The 26,505-nt window shown below is 40.9% G+C and overlaps 1 protein-coding gene across 1 annotated transcript in view; it reads left to right on the forward strand.

Moving 5' to 3' along the window:
* The window catches only part of FLT3 (fms related receptor tyrosine kinase 3), a 72,844-nt gene that overhangs the window by 20,184 nt on the left and 26,155 nt on the right, over positions 1-26,505 (forward strand). The window contains exons 2-9 of the mRNA XM_035003636.1: positions 1,794-1,915; positions 7,971-8,173; positions 11,063-11,178; positions 15,713-15,842; positions 17,472-17,599; positions 17,921-18,060; positions 18,158-18,311; positions 19,347-19,515. Coding sequence (XP_034859527.1) covers positions 1,794-1,915; positions 7,971-8,173; positions 11,063-11,178; positions 15,713-15,842; positions 17,472-17,599; positions 17,921-18,060; positions 18,158-18,311; positions 19,347-19,515 — 1,162 coding nt within the window. The remainder of the gene's footprint in view (positions 1-1,793; positions 1,916-7,970; positions 8,174-11,062; positions 11,179-15,712; positions 15,843-17,471; positions 17,600-17,920; positions 18,061-18,157; positions 18,312-19,346; positions 19,516-26,505) is intronic.

Here is a 26,505-nt window from a genome sequence, read left to right on the forward strand (position 1 = left end):
TTTATTTATTTATTTATTTATTTATTTATTTATTTATTTATTTATTTGAGAGTGAGCATGCACATGCACATGAGCAGGGGGAGGGACAGAGGGAGGAGAGAGAGAATCCCAAGCAGACTACTGCTGAGCGTGGAGCCTGACACCGGGCTCAATCTCACAACCCTGAGATCATGATCTGAGCCAAAATCAGGAGTCTGATGCTTAACTGACTGAGCTACTCAGATGTCCCTTAGTGAAGTATTTTAAATGGCAAGAGGGCAAAAAAAAAAAAACCCTAAAATGTATAACAGCAAGGGAATGATTAGGTCATTTTTTTTTAGTGCCACCAAAGGAAAGCAAATCAATTGCATCTAGTAACATAAGAAGTGCTTATATATTATTTTCAAAATCAGAATATAAAATGATTTGTACTCGATTAATGCAATTAGTTAACTATGTTCACAGATGGGAAAGGTTCTAGAGAAATGAAAATGGTTTATTTGTTAGGATGTCAGGATTTAGGGTGAATTTTCACTTACAGTTCTACTTGTATTGCTATGACTTCTTTAATAAGTAATAAAATAATAAAGACAGATGAAAACAAACCAGTGAATGTGTCTTAATATGTAGTTCTCATAGCTACGATACTGAGATTTTAATCAGATTACAAGGTACAAAGATGGGGCGCCTGGGTGGCTCAGTCGTTAAGCGTCTGCCTTCGGCTCGGGTCATGATCCCAGGGTCCTGGGATCGAGCCCCGCATCGGGCTCTCTGCTCAGCCGGGAGCCTGCTTCTCCCTCTCCCACTCCCCCTGCTTGTGTTCCCTCTCTTGCTGTCTCTCTTTCTGTGTGTCAAATAAATAAAATAAAATCTTTAAAAACAACAACAACAAGGTACAAAGATGGTTGAACACATACATTTACCTTCCACCAAGAGTTCACTCAAATGACAAAATTTTTTAAAGACATAAACTTAAAAGGACAAAGACACTGGAGAGGCAGAAAATAAAATTTAGAGAGATTTAAAACACATGAAGAAAGCTGAATCAAAAGCTGCAGGATGAGAAAGCTGAAAAGCAACCTGATTTCCATTGTAGGACACCCCAAAAGAGCATAAGTTGCCAGCACCAGCTCCCAGAACCTGGGCAGCCAACATGAGAGAGGACTCTTCTCTGGGGGATCTGGATTAGCCCATGAGAAAATCTAAAGGTAACCATATAGAGAAGATGGGGCAGCAGGTCACACGGTGCCCACAGAGCTTACAATGAACACTTTGGACTTCATTCTTATATATGAGCACACTGTCAAGGATCATCAGTCATTTGGGAAAAAAACATCCAAATGCTAGAACAGAAAGTGAAGGAGAGAGGAAGAATCAAAGAAATAATTCAAGAAAACTTTTCCAAAGAGAAGAATATGAGTTTCTGGATTGAAAAGGCCCACTGAGCATCTAGCACAATGGATGAAAATAGACTCTCAGTATGGCATATAATTCTAAAGATTTTAGTGCACAAAGAAAAGATTTCACAAGCATCCATAAAGAAGAAAAAATTGCTTGTGTGCAAATAATATTCCTCATTTGCTCTACCCTTATTTCAAATGCTCAGGAGCACAGTGGACAGGACTGCTCTAAGTACCTCTGTTCCTGATTTATAGTAAGACTTGCCTTTTATGAAGTTATATATCATACATACTTTCCTGTTGGCCTCCTTTGCCTGATTACATTTTGTTTTGTTGTTTTGTTGTGAAATGAATACATACTTTCTTTTCAAGGTGTGCATGTATCAACATCATTGTCTTTATTTTGTTTTACAGTTGTTTTTTCAGCAATGATATTTGAGACTATTACAAATCAAGATCTGCCTGTGATCAAGTGTGTTTTAATCAATCATAAGAACAATGATTCATCACTGGGGATATCATCATCGTATCCCATGGTAAAGTAATATTAAAATTCTAACTTTAGCTATTTTCTCTAGAGGCCATATTTTGTAAGCTATCAAGGCCTACCATGGCTATAGGGGTTTTTTTGTGTGTGTATTTAAAAATATTATGTACTCATATGCACTCCATTTCATCCAGAGTCATGTTCTCTCCTAGTTTGGATTCAGGAAAGACACAGATACTCAGCATGAATAAGTAACAGGAATTACCTTTGTAACAGGAATTACCCTTTCTCCTTAAAGAGAATCCAGGCTTCTCCCTCAAACCCGAGTCCCTAATTTCCAACTGCCTCCTGGATCTAGATAAAAACAGGTTTTCCATTTGCTCATTAAAAACCACCTATATAATTTATTTCATTTCTATTTCCCCAAACCTGCTCCAGTATTATACTTGTATTAATTGATTTCTGTTTATGGGCCTGTCCAGTTCCCAAGCTTGAAAGGTCAGCATTGTTTTGGACTACTTCCTCTCTTTACCTTCACATTCGGTCAGTTACCAAGTCTTGTCAATTTCCTTTCTTTGATAATTCTCATATAATCACCTCATATTCTCTGGTCTCACAGCTACTTCCTTCATTAACTCCCCCATAATCACAATAATATCACAAGTGGCTTCTTCCTTCTACAGTTCATCTCCGATGGGGCTGCCAGACTGTTCTTTCTGAAGCACGGCTACATCCTTTACTGCCTGCCTTAGAACCTTCAGTGACTTCCCATTAAACTGACATGCAAATTGCTCCATCATCTGACTCTGGCTCCTTCAGGTTCCAAATTTGTTTTTCATTACCCTTCTCCTTCATGCAATTCATCTAACAGCTTAGGTATGTACTCAAAGGAAGGAAGCTTAAATAATAGAGAACTGAAAATATTAGAAATATATAACAAAAAGTGAATATAAAGTAGCCAATTCCATGAACATTTCCAGGTAAGGATTCATACCAATATATATAGTCAGTCTGTTTTCTTCTACATAGACAAGAATACATAAACACATAACATACACTGCATGATGCCCTGGGGACTTCACTCCCCACCCCCTTAAGATCAGAGATATTAAAAATATTCTCAAACTTAAAACATAGTGTGAAATAGGTTTCTGTAACATTCTATGTGAATGGAAAACTGATTTAACACATGATTTTTTTTTTATGCCAGAAGCATGGCTGGTTTTAATTTTTTAACAGATACTGGCATCAAATAATTAAGATATTTTGCATACACAGTATTTCATTGTGAACCAAAAATGTTGGTATTATTTGCTATGCTGTTTTAAACTTTCAGTGTCTTTTCAACTTAAGAAAATAGCTGCACACATTTAAGTGTTTTCTTATAAAACACAATCTTTAAAAAAAGCTAATAATTGGTCTTGGTTCCTAGTGTTAAGTCCTGCGTTATTTTTTTTCATATAGTATAAGTTATATTCTTATGCAATATTTAGGATCGTATTAAGACCTAGTAGCTCTCAAACAACATTAAACAGCTAATCCTACAAATCCTAGATGAAGCAAAGATGAGCAGTCTGCACAATGTGCTTTCACCTTCCTGAAGTTGAAGCTGCTCCTTTGGGGCATTTTCCCACCTTAGTGGGAAGTGTATTGTTAGGGAAGCAGGGCTCTTTAAAAAAAAATGGTTTTGATTTCTTCCACAGTTCACATTGCTCAGATGAGACATCTTTCTGAGACTCTTACAGTTCAGGAGTGTTTTGTGTTTTGTGTGTTTTTTTTTTTAAGATTTTATTTGTTTATTCGACAGAGAGAGACACAGCGAGAGAACACAAACAGGGGGAGAGGGAGAGGGAGAAGCAGGCTTCTTGCAGGGCAGGGAGCGTGATGTGGGGCTCGATCCCAGGATCCCAGGATTATGACCTGAGCCGAAGGCAGATGCTTAACGACTGAGCCACCTAGGCGCCCCCAGGAGTGTTTTGAATAACCAAACATTCTGGTAGACAAAACTTGCCAATGTAACTCTAATAAATAAGCAACTACATCCTTAGCTGTATTACCGATATAACCTGGAACCAAAATAAGATGATTTTACTGTTCCTACAATCCACTTAATTGTTGTTTAAAATCTGAATGTTTTCACCATTTATCATTTCTGTTTGAAGAAGAATGTGGTGTATGCTGGGTTTCTCCACTGCAAAGTTACTCTTTTTTTCTTTGTAATTAGCAAGTATTTGGGGGAAGATGCAAATATCCCGTTTCTCCTCTAATTTTCACTTGTTGATTTTAGCACCCATTGGTGGATCTTGCCTACAACAGTTATTACTGTGATGTTTGCCTAATGGTGATTTTCTTTTTCCCTTATTCCCTCTACATGTCTAAATTGGAGTTGTGTGAGGAAGAGCTATCTCTTCTCTCCATTTTATTTATTTATATCAGTATGGACTCAGAGATATTTATTTTATTCTATGACTTATAACCCAAGACTATCAATTTTATTTTGTTGCTCAGATTTGTCCAGTTTTGGCCATTGGGAGCTACTTCACGATGACTTCTGTGTCCTTTCAACTTGTGCCCAGTTTTCTCAAGCACTTCCTTACTTCCTGGTGCTACATCAGGCTCATCTTGCATTTTTCCTTACCATAGCCCTGGAATTAGCCACTTCTCCAAAAAAGCACTGGTTTTTTGGAGGATAGTATATAGAAACCAAGGTCTGAGAGCTGGGTTTGCTCATTGCCTCTGGGCCCTCTAGGAAATGTATGTATGTATACTACCCTCCCCCCCAACACACACAACACTATTTATCTCTTTATCACCTCTATATCTACCTACTTACCTATCTTATATTACCATAAATTCATGCTGATAATTCTGATCTCAATTCAGCATCAAAGGGTTTATTCTACCTTTTCCTCTTTCCATATTTGTACTTCCCTCTCTGATAGTAAGAAACCTGGTTCTCATTATCTATAATAATTGACTTATGTAAACCTGGTATATACATAAACTAATTTCAGAATTGCTAACCCACATTCCAGTGAGAAACAGATTTACTAACTAGAATACAGTCTTTGTGTACAATTCTTTTTGTCTTTAATCTTACAGTATCTGATGTATTTTTCAGTTACTTATTTTAGTTCTTTTCTTTCTCACCCCCTTCACCATGGTTACGTTATTTATCTGTAATATAATTAAATTTTTTTTGGTATTCCATTTTGAGTTCCCCCAAAATCCTGGTTGGTTTTAATTGTTTATTTTTTTGAATATGTGAAACATGATTATGGTCCTAAAATCCAAAGGCATATAAAAAGATACACTCAAAGAAGTATTACTCCCTCTTCATATCTATAACCAAGTTTCCATCCTTTTCCCACTTACCTCTTGTATGTAGCCAATCCCTTCAGATTTTTTTTTTTTTTTTTTTTAGAGAGAGAGAGAGAGAGAGTATGTACGGGTGGCAGGGGGAGGGGTAGAGGGAGAGAGAGAATCCCAAGCAGGCTCCATGCCCAGTGTGGAGCATGACAAGGAGCTTGATCCCATGACCCTGAGATCATGACCTAAACAGAAATCAAGAGTTGGATGCCTAACTGACTCAGCCACCCAGGTGCCCCCACTTTAGATTTTTTTTTATCTTATTCCTAGATTTCTTGTGCACAAATGGGCAGATACATGTGTATTTTCTCAATCCCCTTCTTTCTTACATGAGGTGTAGTGTACATGAAAGTTTATACTTTTTTCACTTTTCTTCACCTAACAGTATATCCAGGAGATCACTCCAAATCAGTTCATGGACATTGTCCTCAGACTTCTTTATAGCTGCATAGTACTCCATTATATGGAAGTATCATGGTTTATTCAACCACTCTTCTGTGTATGAGCATTTAGGTGGTTTCTAGTATTTTGCAATTACTTGTTTATAGGTATAGTCCTTGAAGTGGGATTGCTGGCTCAAAGGATGAGTGCACACGTAGTTTCATTAGCTATTACCAAATGTTCCTCCAAAAGGGTCACACTGGCTTGCATTCCTCCAGAAATGTATGAGAATAGCTGTTTCTTCACAGCTATTATTCATGCAATGTGTTGTCATACTTAAAATTTTGGGCAGGTTGATAGATGAGAAGTGTGATATCTCAGTGTTGTTTTAATTTACGTCTTATAATTATAACTGAGTTTGAACATTTTATTCATATCTTCAAGGGCTATTCTTTATATCTTTCTTGGGTTAATTGTCTATTCCATTCTTTTCCCCATTTTTCTACTGTGTTTTGGTCCTGCGTCCCTCATTGTTAAAAAGTTCTTTATATATTGGGGGTATTTTATTGGTAATATATGTTGCAAATATTTTCTTCTAGTATGTCAGATTTTTAAATTTTGCTTTGTTTTGTTTTTACTCTATTCTGTGCCTATCTTTTAAGATCCAGCTCAATTTCTGGACTTCACTTAAACCTCCCCACCCCCACCATCCCAGCTTGGAAGTTACTTCTCCCTCCTCCGAAGTTCCAGGGCACTTAAATTTACCTTTCAAAGTAGTTGGTATCTTTTTATGGGGCACATCATATTTCGCCTGATGTTTTAGCTATTCCTTCCTACTAGATGTGAAACCCTTTAAGGATAAGATCAATGTCTTTTCTTCCTAGTCCCATAGTGCCCAATAGATGGTCTAGCACTTATCAGATATTGAAAAAATGAACTTATCAGTTACTTGCTGAATAAATGGACAAGTAAAACCAGAAGTATGGCTTATGATCAGTAGCAGAAGACCTACCCTGCTCTTCACCTGAGGAAGCTTGTGGGTATCTGTTTGTGTGTATGCATGCACATGTGTGTGTAGGCATACTATGCTACGTGTTTGGAGGGTAGGAGGTGAAGGGTCCGGAGATAGAAGTTGCTACCACACTCTCCTTTCAGTATATCTCAATTACTTAAAGCAGGCAAGAAATGTGGTGGTGACAATGAGCCTATGGGGTATCTGCCCAGAAAATATTTAGGTTTTTAAATTCCCTCTAACACGGATACCAATTTACTATTACTATGTAGACCCTTTTTTTTTTAAATTATTTTTTAAAGATTTTATTTATTTATTTGACTGAGAGAGACACAGCGAGAGAGGGAACACAAGCAGGGCAAGTGGCAGGCAGAGGGAGAAGCAGGCTTCCTGCTGAGCAGGGAGCCCGATGCAGGGCTCGATCCCAGGATCCTGGGATCATGACCCGAGCCGAAGGCAGACGCTTAACGACTGAGCCACCCAGGCGCCCCTACTATGTAGATCCTTATCTACATACCAATAATCACAAAAACAGTCACCTTTGTATTATGAATTTTATGACTATTGTTTGTATATTAGTTTGTTAGAGCTGCTACACCAGAGTATCACAGCCTGGGTGACTTAAAAAACAAATTTATTGTCTCATAGTTCTAGAAGCCAGACGTCTGAAATCGAGATGTCATCAGGGTTGGTTCTTTCTGAAGGCTGTGAGGGAGGGATCTGTTCCAGGCCCCTCTCCTTGGCTCATAGAGGTTCATCTTCATATTCACACGGCGCTCTTCCTGGTGCACGTCTTCTTCAGATTTCCTCTTCTTATATGAACTCACCCCAACAGCCTCATTTTAACTTGATTACTGTGGAAAGGCCTTGTGTCTAAATAAGGTCACATTCTGAGGTAGTAGGGGTTGGGAGTCAACACCTGAATTTCAAGGGGACACAATTCAACCCATAACGGTATGTAAAACATATTGGAAATGCAGCTTACAGTTATCTATCCTTTTTTTTAAAGATTTCATTTGTTTATTTGAGAGAGAGAGAACATAAGCATGGGGAGAGGCAGAGGGAGAAGCAGACTCCCAACTGAGTAGGGAGACCGATATGGGGCTTGATTCCCAGGACCCTGTGATCATGAGCTGAGCCGAAGGCAGGCGTTAACCGACTCAGCCACCCAGGTGCGCCTATCTCTTCTCTAGAGAATTGTAAATAATAGGATTTTCAGTCAGTAATGTGTTCTCTTGTGTTTTGGGCGGTATGTCAACACGAATCTATTTGATAAAGGTCCCAGCTAAGAAGAGGATGTAAAAACATGCACTAATAGTGAATTCACCTTGTTTCCACACAGGCGTCAGAACCCCCAGAAGACCTCGGGTGCTCCTTGAAGCCTGAGAGCACAGAGGGAGTCTATGGAGCAGCGGCTGTGGAAGTGGACATGTTGGCATCCATCACGCTGCAAGTACTGGTCAACACCCCAGGGAACATTTCCTGTCTCTGGGTCTTTAAACACAGCTCCCTGAATTGCCAGCCACACTTTGATTTACAAAACAGGTAAGTGGGGAGCACCCACAAGGATTTTGGGAGGAAAACTTCCCTGCATAGCATGTAGTTCATATGGAGTTTCTTTTCAACTGTCCGTCCATAGCCATCGTGACTCTTATCTCCAGTGAAATAATGAACTAAAAATATAATTAGGGCATGAATACATGGCATTATGTACTTATCAAACCTATGCATGTATAACACAGAAAGTGAACTCTAGTGTAAACTATGAATTTGAGTTAGTACCAGTGTTGATTCACCAATGGTAACAAATATACCACACCGAGGCAAGATGTTAATAATAGGGAAAACGTGTGTGTGTGTGTGTGTGTGTGTGTTGGGGGGGAACATATGTGGGATCTCTCTGTACTTTCCACTCAATTTTTCCATAAATCTAAAATTACTCTGAAAAATAAAGCCTACGAACTTAAAAAATTACATATAGATATAGTTAGGGCCTAAGAAGGCAGTGAGTGGCTGGAAAAATGTAAAACGAACAGTGAAAGAATATTTGGGATTTTTACAGTGACTTGTTTTTTTAATTGGATCTTGTCTTAAAGATAAAAAGTTAGAAAATGTCCATTACTTTCTACTTCAAGTAGCCAGAAGCTTCTTTCTGGGAAATGCTTGGGGAGAGAACATTTGGGGGGTTTTTTTGTTTTTTTTTTTAAAGATTTTATTTATTTATTTGACAGAGAGAGAGACACAGTGAGAGAGGGAACACAAGCAGGGGGAGTGGGAGAGGGAGAAGCAGGCTTCCCGCCGAGCAGGGAGCCCGATGTGGGGCTCCATCCCAGGACCTGGAATCATGACCTGAGCCGAAGGCAGACGCTTAACGACTGAGCCACCCAGGCGCCCCAAGGACATTTGGTTTTAATCTCTTTTGTTTCACAACACGATGAGCAGAATTGCCGGTGACATTCACAAAGTATTTTAGTAAGAAATTGATCTGGGTATGAGGAACGTGGGTCTCATGATCCAGAAAAATATCTCAGCCAAGAATTGTGATGAATGGCCAAGTCTGTATCTAACTCTGAGCTGATTGCTGCCCCCTGCTGTCTCGGTCCCTCTTGCTGAGACCAGATAGGGGCAGGAAGAAAGAGGCACAAGTCGTTCAAATGCCCACTCGATAATTCTAAGGCTACTTTTCTCTCCAGTTCTTGGGGGTGTTCTGGTGCCCCAGGGTGTAGAGGACGTTCTGTCTTTCCAGGAACAGTCAGTAAGTGGTACCCAAATGGCCTACAGGGGGTATCCTGCCTGACTGATGTGTGGGGAGGACATCTCTGTGACTGACTTGTACCAAATTGTTTGCATTTGTTTCTTTAAGGTCAAACAAACTCATAAGTAATTTTTAGGATAGTGGCTATAATTCTGAAGTTTGGTTCCAAATCTTGGAACACATTCATTTTCTTTTCCTCTTTTGAGACTGTATTACTCAACTTCTGTTTTTTGGTTATTTGTACCTTGGGGTTAAACCAAAGCACTCTTCTATTAAAAATTTTGGCTTAAAGAAATGTTCTGGTAATCTTATTAAAATTTTGTGCCACAACAGTTCTCCCTGGATTGAGACCAAAAAGCAAATGTAGGGTTCTTGTCATTCCATGAGAGGTTGCTTTCTTTGATTTAGGACCGATGGTCCCATTTGTTAGTCCACATTATAGGTCTTATGTGGATTAGTTAACTTAGTACCAAAACTATTTAGCAGCTTGTCCACGGTAGAGAATTACAGAAATTTAGCTCTGGACTCATGGCCAGAAAGCTTGAACACCTAGGCTTTGATCACTGTCTTCCAGTTGTGTATGATATGCATTAAGTGTTCACAAATGATACCAGGAGAACAAATCGTTCAGAGAAAGAAAGCACATCACCAGAATATCTGCAGGCACAAATCAAATACATATCCTACTAACGTATTGTCAGTATGAACACAAGCACAAGTATTCTCGAACCAAGCAGCTTAGAGCTCTACGGCGGGGCAGGGCGGGGCAGGGCAGGGCAGGGCGTCTCTGACGTAATGTGCACTTGGATTGCCTGGGGACCTTGTTCAAATGCTGATCCTGATTCAGTGGGTCTGGGCAGGGCCTGAGAGTCTGCGTATCAGTCAACACTCAGCTGAGGCTAACACTTGGAGAAATTTTACACTCTGAGTAATGAGCATCTAAAGGTCAGGAAGTGTAAATTTACACCCAGCATTACTCAACAAACTATTAGAGAATATCGTAAGCTTTAATGAGAACAGGTATCACCGAATACATCGAAGTTGTTTCTTGGAAAAGATTGCTCCCAGCCAAATTTATCTCTATCGGGTATCTAAAAAGTTAAAGGCCAAACACTGAGCCATCTTTCTCCTTACATATATGTGATTTTCTCCTTTACATAGGATAATGCCTTGTGTTAGATTTTGCTTGAATTCTTTCATCTACAGAGAGAGTCACACAAAACAGAATGTTCCTTATCTCTGTATATCTTGCTCATACAGTCATCTGGGTCCGCAAGTGGGGAACTGAGACTGGTGGCCAGGTGACTGAACAACATGACTGTAGAGATGCTTGTCGCTGAGGGGAACGGTCCGTTACTACTGGTGGGAGTGTACCCCCAAGCCTGTGCATTTTGGGATGGGAGATATCCCCCCCCCCCCCCCCCCCCAGGCCCGAGAAGCACGAGGTGAAGGTGCTGGAATGGAGGTCCCTCACTCTGAAGGGAGGGCTTGGATTAAGTCAGAGTCAAACTAACGAGGCTCCGGTGGAGTGAGAAGCTGCCAGCCCCCTGTGCCACAGTCAGAGATGGAATGTGGGGGCCCCCTGAGCCGCCCGCTGACTCAGGATGAAATTTTATGTTTTAGTTTCACACGTTTTCCAAAATAACCAGTTCTCTTTCTTGTTTTTTTTTTTTTTTCAGAGGAGTTGTTTCCATGGTCATTTTGAAAATGACAGAAACCCAAGCTGGAGAATACCTACTTTTCATTCGGAGTGAAGCTACCAATTACACAGTATTGTTTACAGTGAGTATAAGAAGTAAGTGCACCTTGCTACTCAGTATTCCATTGTACCAGCTGCTGAGGACAGAATATTCAGGTTTCCCTCAATATGTAGTTGAATGGATTGGATTCACTTCAGCCATCCATATAACCCATTGACACTCTCTGGCATAACCCGTGGACTATCAGAATGAGCACTCTTGAAAACCCAGGACACTCTCTGTTCAGCCCTCCCCAACCCCCATCTTTTCAGTGACATGACTGACAGGGAAGAAATGGAAAACATTTTGACCGTGACCTTGGAGTTAGAAGTCCTGTATTCTTATTCTGGATCTGTTCCTACCACCTTAGGCAGGTCACTTAATCTCTCTGAACCTCAAATTTCCTATCTGTAAAATGGGGATAACAATACATACCTCACGGGATTGTAAGATCTTCGCACCGTCCGCTAGAGCTCTCTGAGATATGAAAATGTCTGTGTCTGTTCTAACAAGGTAGTCGCTAGCCACACGTTGCTATTGAACACTTGACATGTGGCCAGTGTGACTGAGGACCCCAGTGTTAATTTTATTCATGTTAAGGAGTTAAAAATTAAACTTAAATAACCACATGGAGCTCGTGGATACTTGATTTATATAAATGCTAGATCACTATGCAAACTGCCAGGAACAATCCAAATGTTCTTATCCACGGAGGCAACTGTGTGGTTGGCAGAATCACCACATGCATGTGCCTTCTGGCTTCTTGTTTCCTCCCAGTTATGCACAGTCCTAGCAATTGCACAGACTCAGCACGGTATACGCTGAACACTTCACCTCACATGACACGCAGGGACTAGAGGTAGGTGCCTTCATATACGTCCTACTGCCTTTAAGGACCAAGGCAGTGCTCCCAAAAGTATGGTTTATGCCATTTTATTTTATTTTATCTATTTTTTTTAGATTTTACTTATTTATTTGAGAAAGAGAGAGAGAGCACAAGCAGGGGGCGTGGCAGGCAGAGGGAGAGGGAGAAGCAGGCTCTCCGCTGAGTAGGGAGCCCGATGCGGGGCTCGATCCCAGGACCCCGGGATCATGACCTGAGCCAAAGGCAAATGCTTAACCGACTGAGCCACTCAGGCGCCCCTATGCCATTTTAGATTAGTTCCCTGGCCACACCTGAGTACTAGGCCCCCTCTTCCTTGTCAGTGACGTGAAGGCACAAAGCCAGGGTGTGGTGCATGAGCGTCCAGCCCATGGAGGTGCCCTGGCTCAGGGATAGCCATGGACGGTGTTCTGCACGTACCATCTTTGCTGAGGGGGATGCTGCACGTACCACCACATTGCCTCACAACAAGCCCACCTTCACGCAGGTGGGAAAACGGACACACTGGGTGGACACCACTAGAGGCCAGGTCTACACGGTCTGCACCACACTGCACCGGGGCTTGTGGTCGTAGTTGCTAACAGAAAGAGCACCTGTGGCCATTTAGATTCCCAGAAGTATCATCTTAACTGGGGCCGGGCTGGGGTGGTAGGTTTCTAAAATCGGCCTGTAAGGCAAAAAATCTGGTAAAGTCAAAATTTGTCAAAATTTCTGAAAAGCCCTTCAGTTTACTCTGAAATTTATAGGACCAGAGGCCTAGAAGCTCAAAAATCAAGAGGTACCATTTGTTTCTCTTTGATTTGGGTCTTGTTCCCTGTCCCCTCCTCAGTACCTGAGCCCACTCTGTGGGACAGCAGGTCTGTATGCTTCAGGTCGGAAGGGAATCAGAGATTCCTTGCTTGCTCTCTTTCTTTTTTTGCCAGTTGAATTTGTGTCAGATAAGTGGTGTCTGTTGTTGTCTCTATTTATATGTAGGCTATCTTCTTTTCACTTAAGATTTATAGTGTAAAAATATGACAACTATTCAAGTAAATTGTAACGTGCTTTTAGCATTCTGGGTGGTGAGGTTAAAAAAAAAATCAGGTGGGGGAGTCTTGGCAACAGTCAATGTGAAAAAGAGGAAAGGGTTTACTAGCAAACCACAGGTTTAGCAGTAACCAGCAGTTAAGGCCTGGTAGCTAAAAAAAAAAAAAAAGAAAGAAAAGAAAAAAAAGGAAAGCTGAACCTTGGCAGCATTCATGAGAATGGAATGTCTAGGTTCAGGAAATGAATGGATGATTTTTCTTCTCAGACGGATATTGACAAAACACAGCAACCAGATAGTGAAGAACTTGGAATTTCTTAAATTCAAACAGCTGAAGGACTTGAGAATGTTTAGCACAGAGAAGGAAATATTTTGAAGGGAGGCGACTGCTGACAGTGTAATGTAATGTACTTTTCTGGCATAGGAGTCAAGGAACCGGGCCTAACTAGTTAAAATACCTCGGATGGTGGGGGAGGGGGGATGCCTGGATGGCTCAGTTCGTTGGGTGACTGACTCTTAGTTTCAGCTTGGGTCATGATCTCGGGATCTTGGGCTGCACGTTCAGCTCAGAGTCTGCTTGTCCCTCTCCCTCACCCCGCTTGCACTCTCTCCATCTCTCTCTTCCCCTCTCTCTCTCTCCAATAGATAAATAAATAAAATCTTTAAAAAATAATATTAAAAATAAAATACTTTGGACAGTAATTATCTCCCTTGACCTTTGTTTCTGATTTTCAATATCTGAAAGATTTTCATGTGGAAATAAAGCTACACTTAAAAAAAATGCTCTAGAGGGTAGAATTGGGACCAATGGTCAGAAATTGCAGGAAAGAATAAAAACCACCACATAATGAAAAAAGATACTTGCAATTCACTTAATCAACAAAGGATTAATAATCATAATAGGTAAAGAGCTTCTATAAATCAATAAGAAAAAAACAAAAATGAACAAAATACAAGTGGGCATTTCACTTTCAGAACATGAAAACTAAATGGTCAATAAATATGCTAAAATAATAACTGAGAAAACCAAATTAAGACCACACTGAGAAGGGAGCTTGGGGGGCTCAGTCGGTTAAGAGTCTGCCTTCGGCTCAGGTCATGGTCCCAGAGTCCTGGGCTCCCTGCTCAGCGGAGAGCCTGCTTCTCCCTCTCCTTCTTCTCCTCCTCTTGCTTGTGCTCTCTCTCTCTCTTTCTGTCTGACACATAAATAAATAAAATCTTTAAAAAAAAAAAGACCACTGAGATACTATTTTATACCCACTAGATTGTTGAAAATTAAGAAGTCTTGTATACTTGGTGAGTACACAGAGCAACAGCAAATCTCATGTCCTGCTGCATAAGTTAAATTAGTACAACCCCTTTGGAAACAGATTATCGTTATGTGTAAAGCAGAACGTGCTCATATCATACAAACCAGCAGTTCCCCTCCTAGGTGTATTATTAAAGACACTTAAACACCTACCTCAGTAGAAATGTACAGAATGTTCATAGCACCATTGTTGGTAAATACAACAGACTCGTAACAAGCTAAATGTCCACTGCAAGAAAATGGAATAATAGATGGTAATACATTCACTGATGGAATACTATGTAGCGGTAAAAAAATGAATGTAGTATAGCTACATGCAAAACCATGGATGAATCAACAACATGAGGTTGGATGAGAAAATGAAGTTACAGAAGACTGTGTATTGAGGGATACCATGTTTTGAAGATCAGAAACAAACAAAGCAAACCAATATATTGTTTGGGGACACACATCTATGTGGTGAAAATATTTTTAAAAGCACAGGAATGATAAACACAAAATTCAGGTTAAAGGTTACCTAGGGTTGAGATGGTGGGGAGCATAAAAGTAGATTTGAAGATATTAATATTCCAGTTACTAAGTTGGAAATGGGTCTATGGGCATTTGCGTTTATATTATGCTTCAAAATTTACACTTCATATATTCTTTTGTGTGCATATAAATATATAGATATGTATTACATAATATTTTTAAACAAAATGTATTATAAGGCCAAAGATTGGAATTCAGAACAGGGAAACTTTCCTTTAAAGGAAAAGGTTTCTTGAAAAATGCAATGATCTACCCTGGGAGGTAGTGAACTCCTGTCGCTAGAGGGGTCCACGCAGAAGTGGAAAGTTTGTATGTTAAGCATTGTGGGGAGCAGAGGATGGCAGGGGGAGGTATGATGGTCCAAAAAGAATGGGAGGCCAAATTGAATCTCTCAATTCTGTTCCAATTCTAACTCTATCCTACTGTATTTCTGTGTTTTTAAATCAGTATATTTCTCCTTAGTTCTAGATAAAGTCATGGGAAGAAAGTTGGGTCTTCAATATATGGGCTTGAAACTTTATGTTTTCTTTTTCCTATGCAAATCACTATTTGTATTTTTACATGACCTCACTCCACTTAAGTTTAGTTGTCTGTAGGTTTAGGAAATACCCCAAGAAATTAGCTAAGAGGACAAATGCTAAAGTTGGCATTTCAGCCAGAGTTGAATTTAATATATTGGAAAGGAGGGGATGTATTATTGTATATATTTGGAGGGGAGCAGAAGATGCTGCTATGGTATAAAATATGTAACTTTCCTTAATGATGTAGAATTCTTTTTTTGAGGGGGCCACTAAGACAATTAGTTTTAAAATATTAAAATGTTACTAATTTATGATGCTCTAGATACACTGCTTTACACATTAAGGAGACCTTACTTTAGAAAAATGGAAAATCAGGATGCCCTGGTCTGCATATCTGAGAGCGTTCCAGAACCGACCGTGGAATGGGTGTTCTGCGATTCACAGAGTGAAAGGTATGACGTTTTATAGAGGTAATTGCTATTATAGCTTTACTTTTTGGTCTTTTTCTAATATAGTTGACATCATACTGTATGCATCAATTGGCTCATCAGAAGAATGGGGATGGGAAAAGGACTTACCTTATGCTACAGTGATGAAATGAATCGATACATGTGAGGCTCATCAAATGGCTGGTGCCTGGCAGATAATACCATATAAATGTTTACTTTTGTTTTTCACACGTGCCATAGCTAAGTTCTCACAAAGTAGAATTCATGCAGTTTGAACTAATAAAAGTTTACTAAACAATTTTAGTGAAAAATGGGACTAAGAAGGAGAAAAAGTAAAAAGTTAGGTTACCAAATGATACAAATGTGATCACAAATTTTAGAGGAAAAAGAAGAGATTACCTGTAGATACATATGTAACCTGTGCATGGGGGGTGGGGTGGGAAAGATGGGCAATCTACACCCCAAAATAATAATAGTTGTTATCTCAGGGTGGTAGGAATATGGACAATTTAAAATTCTTTTCTTTGGGTTTTTCTGTATTTTCCAAAATTTCTACAAGAACCCAATGATTGTTGTCTTGTAATAAGAAAAAAATACCCTGAAGGAACGATACGTCAACAAAGGAAAGAATGCATTTGACTAAAGTGATAAGGGGGAGGGAAGGTTCCAAAAGCCTGCTTTCAGAAGGGCAGCGGTTAGGGAAACCCTCAGGGAGGAATCCAAGTCGGTCTTATGCTGAGAAGGGGGTGTGAGGGCGTGGGAGTAGGGATGAGGAGGTGAGGGTGGGGCGAGGGGGGCTGCGGGGGGCCTGGGGGTAGGGGGCTGGGGGCGCGGGTGGCGGTGGTGAGGCGGTGGAGTGGGGGCAGGGGGTGGGCGGCGTGGCGGTGGGCATGAAGAGGTGAGGGTGGGGGCTGAGGAGGGATGAGGGTCTGAGGAAGCGTGGGAGGGTGGACGGGTGGTGGTGAGGGGCACCGTGTCGGGTCCCGAGACCCGCCGACTTCCCTCCTGAGTCATGCCTCGCCTCTTCCCCGTGAGCTCTGCGGACGGGTGACTTCGGCAACTTTCTTCTCTTCCTCTCCCTCGAAGTCCTCTTCTGGGCTCGAAAGAAAAGATTTTCTTTTCTTTGTTAGGCCATATTGAAACCTAATGGTGCTTTTCCTTTTCTCTTGTCTTTTTTCCCTCTTTCTGTCTTCTTTCTCCATTCTTTCTCTCGCTAAACAACAACAACAAAAGAGGTCACCAAAGCCCCCTAAATTTAAACTTACATAAAAATGTATGTAATCTGGGGTTCCTGGCTGGCTCAGTCGGGAGAATGTGGGACTCTTGATCTCCTATGGTGAGTGAGCCCCACATTGAGGGTAGAACTCACCAAAAAAAAAAAAAAAGAAAGAAAGAAAGAAAAGAAAAAAGTATGTAATTCTGTCTAGTGTTATTCTAGTTTCTTTTTTTTTCTTTTTTTAGTGTTACTCTAATTGGTTGAGATAATGAGTAACTAGAAATCTTAGTAGATTTGGGTTTATTTTGGGTTTCTCTTAAACAGGCTCTAGAACCTTTCACTTTGTTTTTCTCCTTCACTTTCGTTTGTAATTTTAAAAGGTGTTTGGTCAGAAGGCTCTTTTTTTCTAATTGCAGCTGTAAAGGCGAGAGTCCAGTCGTTGTTACAAAGGAGGAAAGCGTACTTCATGAACTGTTTGGAACAGATATAAGGTGCTGTGCAAGAAACGAGCTGGGCAGGGAGTGTACCAAGCTGTTCACAATAGGTAGGACCATGAGACGGGGTTCTTCTCTTTTCAGTGACTATTCCTTAGGAAAAACCCGAGGTGGACAGTGACTGCTTAGGTCATCATTCACCTTCAGAGCTGCCATAGTTCTTTATGCCACTTAGAATATTTTGGATTCAGAACTGCTGATTTCTTTATGAAAGGGTAGACAGTCTCTCAAGGATTCTTCTATCCAAGCAGCTCGTAACATTTGAGATGACAGTAAAATCTTTGGTCTTCAGAATGTTCGGCATGTATTTTGCATTGAGGGAAAAAAGAAATCACCTTGTTTTCTCACTCGGGATGTTTTCCTCCTTCCAGATCTAAATCAAACGCCTCAGACCACACCGCCACAGTTGTTTCTGAAAGTAGGTGAACCCTTATGGATAAGGTGCAAAGCTGTTCATGTAAACCATGGATTCGGACTCAGCTGGGAGCTAGAAAATAAAGCACTGGAGGAGGTAAGATGACAAGTTTGCATTCTGAAACTGCAGACACAAAGACCGAATAGTACGGGTTGAAGTCATTAAATTCAAACTCTGTTTTATTAAAATCTAGGGCAGCTACTTTGAGATGAGTACCTATTCCACAAACAGAACTATGATACGGATTCTGTTTGCTTTTGTATCATCAGTGGGAAGAAACAACACTGGCTATTACACTTGCTCCTCTTCAGAACATCCCAGTAAATCAGCTTTGGTTACCATCATAGGTAATGCAGGCTGCTCACGCAATCTTTATTGATCCTTTTAGTTGCTTTAGTGTGGAGTGTGAGGTATGTACTGCAAATTCGGATACCAGTATACGTTCGTGTCAAAAAGCTGAGAACGAAACTGACATAGAATAGTTTTGTAAGTAGAAGCTGCCTGCACCCTTCCTTTTCCACTTAAACCGTGCTCGCTTGAATGCTCCTGTCTTTGCACTGTCATTATAATGTGACCATCTGTTTGTGAATGTTTGTCTGCCAATAGACTCTAAGTTTCCGAAGGACGGGAATAATCCCTTCTATCCTTGTGGTCCCAGAACCTGGCAGAGAGCCTGACACAAAATAGGCACCTAATAAACACTTGTTCTGAGAACCAAGGGTGATGAGCAATGACAGAGAGAAGGGACAGGCACTTAGATGCCCGGAAATTGGGTGGGCTGCGTAGGATTGGAAAATAACCACGCTTCGGTAATCTCAGATCAGGTGGCAGCCTCCAGCCATACTGAGAATGCTAGGAAATGAGGTGATTCTCGTACCAAACTAATAAGGAAGTGCTCCGTAAAGAAACCTGATGAATACTGCTGGCTAGATTGTTTTATTTGTGCCCGAGATGATTTTATGTGGGACGTGTCACTCACTGAGAGAGCTGTTTTCACTCAGCAGAGGGCTTCCGAATTCTGCTAGTCGATCCCCCCACTCATGTACATGCTTGGCTCGGCTGGGGGAGCCCTTCGATCTCTTGAAATTGTCCACAAAATCTGGAGGTTGATTTATATACATTTCTTTGGGAAGGGAGTCAATTATTCATATCCAATTCTTAGAGAAATCTTGACTGTAGAAGCTGAGGAACCCAGGCTTATAACTGGGGATAGGACTCCTGTATTTCTTGTCCGACTATCAATTCTGACCTGCGGCATGCCCACATCTGAGTTTTCTTATGTTAAACTGATGAATAAAAATTTATTGTATCTTTTCAATGTATGTCCATATGGATCCCATCTAATTTATAAATGTACTTTTTTTTTTTTTTTTTTTTTACAGAAAAGGGATTTATAAATGCTTCCAAATCAAGTGAAGATTATGAGATTGACCAGTATGAAGAGTTTTGTTTTTCTGTCAGGTTTAAAGCATACCCACAAATCAGATGTACATGGACCTTCTCTCAAAAATCGTTTCCTTGTGAGCAGAGTGGCCTTGATGATGGGTACAGGTGAGCCAACAAAGAGCTCAGGGGCTCGTCTGGCTTAGCGAAACCCTCCTTCTTGCCCCCAGAAGAGCAGTTTTGTATTACAGGTTTATATATTACTGAGTTGACGTTGAAGATGAGAAAAGAAAAAGCAGAGATGAGGCCATCGTACTAGTCTTATAATCAGTTCAGATAGTGTAACCTACCGCACAAAAAAACCAGAAAGAATCCTATTAGTTTGAGTATGGTTCTGTGGCATTTTCTGAGTCACTAGATGGTTACTTCCTATTTGAGAGTACTGTGCTTTAGTATACTGAATCTCCCTCAGCACGTATGCAGATGATTGAGGAAGTAAAACCCCTTTAAAAACAGCAAAACATTACCTATAAGTGTATTGATTTAACTTTTCAAAATTATAAATGCAAAAATAGCCTCAGAATAAATGCTGAAGGAAAATTGCATTTGTATAGCTGTGTTCAAGATTGTTTCATGGGAGAAACTCTTCGTTCCCTCTTTGGAAAACAGAAAACAACTTTTTTCTTGTATTTTCTATAGCTATGACGCCTCTTATCTCTTTTTTTTTTTTTTAAGATTTTATTTATTTTTTAGAGAGCGAGCGAGAGAGAAACAGCATGAGAGGGGGGAGGGTCAGAGGGAGAAGCAGGCTCCCCGCCTAGCCGGGAGCCCAATGCGGGACTCGATCCCAGGACCCTGGGATCAAGACCCGAGCCGAAGGCAGACGCTCAACCATCTGAGCCACCGCTCAACCATCTTATCTCTTAAACGTAGTCCTATGTAACAAGATTTCATGCTAGACTCTGAGCGCCTGAAAAGCACTTGTCGTCTCTCAAGCAACTCAGTGGTCTAGAATAAATCGTTTCTTGACATGTGGTCCATAAACCATTTCTGTAGGAATCATCTGGGCAAATGTTAAAAATGTGGATTCCTGGCCCCCATTCTAGACATGCTCAACAACTGGGGCAAAATGCCCAGATTCTACATTTTTCATGCCCTCTGGTGATTCCTCTCACGGGTCTCGATCCATGTGTTACAGTACAGTCAGGATGGCTATTGAGTACTTGAAATGGGCTAGTTCAGATTGAGATGTGCCATAATTGTAAAATACACACTAGATTTTGAAGACTTAGTGTGGAAAAAAAGACTGTAAAATATCTCAATTTTTATGCTGATTATATGTTAAATTATAGTATTTTGGATATATTGAGTTAAATAAAGCCAATGATTAGTTTTTACTTATTTTTCTTTTTTATAGCTAACTGGAAAATTTAAATTACCTATATGGCTTGCATTCTGTTTCTCTTGGATAGCATTGGTCCAGGTGAAGGGGAAGAGTTGGGTGTTTTTTTTAACCTGGATTCTTCTCTGTTTCACAATTGATGTGCTGTTCTTCATACCCCCAAATTATTTATAACTGCTCCTTGTTTGCATTTTTTAAAAGGCTGTAATGCAGAGTTCCCATAGAACCCTCTGTCCTCTCTTGCCTTAATCTCTTAATGTTCAAAGCATTCACTTTTCAGTTAATTAAGAACTCAGTCTTTGGCCTGTGAGCTGACTGATACCCACTTCCCTGAATCGGGGTTTCTCAAAAGCAAACTATTGACATCTTGGGCTGAATAATTCTTTGTTCTGGGGGCTGTTCTTTGCACTGTATGATGTTTAGCAGCATCCCTGGCCTCCACCCACTGGATGTCCGTAGCAATTCCATCCCCAGTTGTGAACCAAAAATATCTCTGGACATTGCCAAATGTCCCTGGTTTGGAAGAATTGCCTGGGGTTCAGAACCACTGTCTCAGAAGGATCATCCCGTTGTCATAAGCTCTTATTCTGAATTATCAAACTTTTGAAAGTAGGCGGCCAGGGAGTCAGCCCCTGTCTTTCTACTGACTTGACTACCACAGGCCTGAGTTGAGATGGGTATCAGTGGTATCAACATCCATTCCCTTCTTTGTATTGTGACCCCATGTCAGAGAAGCTCTTAGTGCTATGGGATTCTGTTTTGCTCCTGATCCAAAGAGCTAGAGGATCAATTCGATTTAATTCAACAGATACTCCCTAAATGTCTTCTTGATGGGCTTGATGTTCTGAGGGTATACAAGAATGTATACCACCCCCCCCCCCAAATTAGGCACATTCAAAGGCAAGAGGCACCTGGGAGATAATTCATTGCTCCTTTGCTGCTGAATTCTGGCATTCTTGAATTTTTACAGAATCACTGTTTAGAGGGCCATGTCTCTGATATGCAGGTCACGGACCAATCTAATGGGCTAGTGAATTCCGCTTCATTCCGTGGTCACAGTCTGTACCCTGGACCCCAAGCAGTTAACCTGTACAGGCAGCTAAATGAATAAATCAGGACAGATCCTAATTCTTAGAGTGTTCTGTGCCTCTTCATTCATAATTACCTGGTAATATAGTTAACGTCTTTGTGTGTTGAACCTCACCAGTGAGTTTATCAGCTCCCCCAGAAGGATGCTCTGTCATTCCTCTATCTTTAGACAGTACCTTGTTGAGGCAATGTGTATTTAATAAATGAATGAATTCATCATCACCCCTGGAAGTGGTGATGCATCGCCTGGGCCAGAATGAGTCAGTGGTTCCTCCTGTGCCCTGCAAGGACCACACACAAGACACTTGCACAGCGCTCAACACTCAGAGTTTATTTTATTTAAAAAGTTCTTGAAGAGCTGTAATATTTGTTGGTGACACCAATGCCCTGGATACAGTGTTTGTCGGTGATAATGGGGCACCGGGTATCACGCAGCACCATATGCATCACGTAATATGCAACACAAAGGGAAGATGGAGCCTCCTTCTTCGTGAAGAAGATGCTCAAAATACTGAACAAAAAATGAATAATGACAAATCTAAACGTAGCTTCCACTGAGTGCCCTGAATGGCTTTTGCTCTCCACACCAGGCTCTGTGTTGAGACAGCAGACTCCATTATAATCTGAGCTCTTTCCAATTTACTAATAAGCTAAAAGAATCATGCAGTGAGCATCCTTTTCCTTACCACTTACGTTCAAAGGTTTAACCAAACCGAAATTTGTTTGTGAAGGACTGTATTTTAATCATGTTGCAACAGATGACTTTATTAGCAAAGTGACATGAGCTTGTGTAGCTGTAACTGAAAGGCCTCTGTAGGAAACCTCCTCGTGAAAAAAGGCCATGGTGTGGTCATAGTGTGTGTGCCAGAGTCCGTCAGCTTCCCCACCTTCGCAGCTTCGTTTCTCCTATTTACTTCCTCAAACATCACACCCCAAGCGTGAGGGCTTGCCTTTCTGTGTTTACATTTTATTCCACTGTAATTCTCTAGCAGTCCTGATATCTTGATCTCGCGAAGAGGTCCTAGGATATTCATCTGTTGTTTTGCATAATTTCCTGTCCCCCTAGACTTACTTATAAATGCTGAATCTACCTTAGCTTTTCCCAGTTTCTTGGTTAAAAAAAAAACAAAAAACAAAAAAACCCAAGCCTTCAGATGTTAGAATTATTTAGTGATTCCTTCTGAAAGACTGTCCTTGGCTTGTCCGATCTCTGTGTTTTTCTTTTCCCTGGAGTATTTCATTTTCCACCTCTAGTAGCCTGGAGTTCTTCACACACCGAGCATTAACCGAGCGCTTACGGGAAACAGCAGTGTGGTGGTCATGTGAGTTCTGGGCGGTAAGATGCTGTCGTTCTCAAGAACACATTAACAGAAAAACAGGCTCTCAAGTCAATAAACGATATGTAATTGCAGAAGTGTATTAAGCCTCTTTGGAGGATTTTCTTTTTTCTGGAAAGAGATGGGCCTTGAATGCATATAGAAAGGAGGGAAACGTCGTGTGGGTTCAGTGAAGCACCGAGAGCCCCCAGCAAACCCTGCCCCCCTTCCCTGCTGCTGTTTGGGGGCAACAGGGTTGTTCCTTTTCTCCCAAAGACCCCGCTCACTGAGAGCAAAAGAAACTTCTTTAAACTCTGAACACATACCAGACAATGTGCACATCCTTTATGTGGATTACCTCGTTTAATACCCATAGTTCCATTTTTTGAAAGATAGAAGCAGGCTGTTACTTGCCCACATGGGGCAAAATCAGTACCCTTCTTTTACTTCTGTTTTCTGAAATTGCCTTTTAAAAAAATAGAAATAACACCGATATCTCTACCTCTAGAGATTGTATTTCAGATTCTTTCTATGTAATCACCATGATAGGAACATATAAATACAGGTTTTTATGCAAATATGACATTAATTTTGCCATTTGTAACCTGATTTTTTTATTTAAAGTATATCGTGAGCATCTCTCCATGGTACTAATTAAGTATATTTTATCTTACCCTATTTACATTATCATCTTAATGGCTGCATAGTATTCTGCTTTTTAGACCATTTTATTTTAACTGACTCCTGTTGATGGGCATTTACTTTAGGGTTTTTTTTTTCTTTGCATCTTTCTGTTTTAATGTGATTTTCTCACTTAGAGTATGTCCCACGGTAAAGTTTCTAAATTTCTTTTATGTTCAAAATGATTACTGGACTTAATAAGCCTTCTGGTAATGATAATCTAACACATATATTGTGTTCAGTATAGGAGCTGGGCACCATTACAGACACATCATAGAAAACTACTTAATAAAAATTTAATACAGTGTTCTCCCACAGCCATATGAGGTGAATACTACTACTGTCTTCATTTTACAGACGAACCAGCTACAGAGAGGTTAAGTGACTTGCCCAAGGTCACACCACTGGGCAATGGCAGAGTTGGGATTCCAGCAACCTAGGATTCAGAGCCTACATTTTTGACCACCTCACTATACTGGCTCTGGACACCAAGTCATTTCAAAAATGTAGAAGCCCCAAACCCAGTGTGCAAGAAAACAAAAATGCAGGCAATGCAAGCATTTTCGTTGGTTATTTAAAAATAAAGTGTGCCTCCTGATGAGCTGTACCATGCAATGCTTTGCTACTCAGTGCTTAATGGTTCTATTGCTCCAGGCTTGCTGACTCCCCTGAAATAAAATAAAAACGAGCAGGGTATTATTATATAGAGTCACATGAAATCATCAGCACCTTCCTCCCACCTCCTGACTATCTTTAACTTGGGGCAGAAGTTGGAACAGACCAGATTCAACTTCAGCCTGGCCGTGTTCCCCCAGCCCCGCCGCAGGTGCAGTCTGCGGGAGACAGAATCGCTGGCTTCCTGATCGGATGGATAGCGCTCGGTGCTGTGGAAAGCCACCTGCAGTCCCGTCAGCTTAGTCACCAAGATACTGTTTCACTGTAAACTCCAACGTCCTGATCTCCTGTCTCATGCCAGCTGGCCGTTTTTAGAAAAACCCTAAGGGGAAAGAGGAAGCTTTCAATCTCCTGATCACCTCGTTGGTTAGTCCCCTTGGAATTCCCAGAGGAGGTTCAGTGACACAGTTGTTGCTCTTGATAGGGTTTAACTGTCATCAAAGGGCTAGGAGGGGGGCCCAAGCAGTCTAAAATTTGGTTTTGTGTTCAGGTTACTTAGGTGACCCATTTCCTACCTGGAAGAGTGAGAACATTTCAGATGCTCTCTCGTCTATCCCATGGCAAATCATACTCCATTAAGATAGCACAAAAGACTTAGGAGGGAAAAAGTTTACAAAACATTTTGCTTTGGTCTGCATGATAATCACTAACTGTATGGGTAGTTTTTTCTTCAATCCAATTGATTGGTGCTTTAGGCGGGGTGCCTGGCCAGCCACACTGGCTTCTTTTTCATCTCCTTTCTTCTTTCTTTATAGGGTCTTTGACTATTGTCCATTGGGAATTAACGTTTTCCCTTTTAGAAGCACACATCTGTCCCTTCTTGGGCCACTTAAACTCTGCCTTCCTAAAGTCTGGGAATCACAAGTAGCTACATTTGCTTTTCTCCCTAGTGTTATAATGGTGCACTCCCCCATCTTTCCATTACTGCGACTTCAGCAACCGTTTCCTTGTTGTCCAGTAGGTCAGGATAAGAAATTCCACTTTCTACTTCAGCCTTCTTGTCGTTAACAGGGCGAACAAATCAAACAGGGCAAACAAAAAACTTGTTAAATGCTCACTTTGATAGGTCAGAGAAATACATTCCCTTCTCACTATACAAAGTCAGAATTACCCTTTAGCTTTGGAGTTAAGGGCACAGAACACTGGTGTCGAATAAACATGGGCTCCAAAGCTGCTCTATCAGTCAGTTGCTTGATGTGGGTGTTGAGTCTTAGAGATCAACAGGGATTTTGCTTTCTCCCTCTTCCATATCCAGCACAGCACGGGCTAGTTCTTTTTTCCTGGTACCTCTTGGGTTTGCTCTTTCCAATCCTTTCCCATTTTCCCTACTTTAGACAGCACTTGTTTTTGCATGCTCTGAATTCTCAAATCTGAACTTTTACTTCTGCTCTCATCAGACTTCCCACACTCTACTGGAACTGCTCGTCTACCTTCACCACCAATGCGAAAATTCTGTGAGAACAGAAACTTACCTCTTGTACCTCACTGTTGTATCCCTGATTCCTCCAGTGAGTAGATTCTACCATTGATAGTAGAATGAATGAATGAATGAATGAATAAACGAATGAATGAATTCCTGTGTTACAGCAACTGCCTCCAGACTTCTCTCCAGTGAACTTTTCCTCCTGCCATCAGTCTAAACTACAATGCTGCTCATGATATTCCTTTCCTGACCAGGAGTCTACAGCATCTTCCTGATTTCCCCATGAGTTTTGAATAATGAGGCTTGTTTCTCATGGTCCCTGATCACTTGGTCCCACCATACCCGTTCAGCCTTTTCTCCCACATCTCAGCTTGTGCTGCCCCCTCCTCTCCATGTGGCCGCACTAGAATGCCCTTGCCTCCCCCTTGGATGCTTTGCTTTTGCCCTCTCCTTAAAACCAACTCATCTGCAAAGAGCTAGCTCAAGTCCTGCTTCTGTGCAGACCTCTGAACGTTTCTCATCTATATTGGCCTCCTCTGCCTTCTTTGATCTTCTATTGGCCTTTAGTTTAA

Source organism: Mirounga leonina, unplaced genomic scaffold, assembly GCF_011800145.1.
Source record: "Mirounga leonina isolate KUSES-001 unplaced genomic scaffold, KU_Mleo_1.0 Mir_127, whole genome shotgun sequence".
NCBI classification, from domain to species: domain Eukaryota; kingdom Metazoa; phylum Chordata; class Mammalia; order Carnivora; family Phocidae; genus Mirounga; species Mirounga leonina.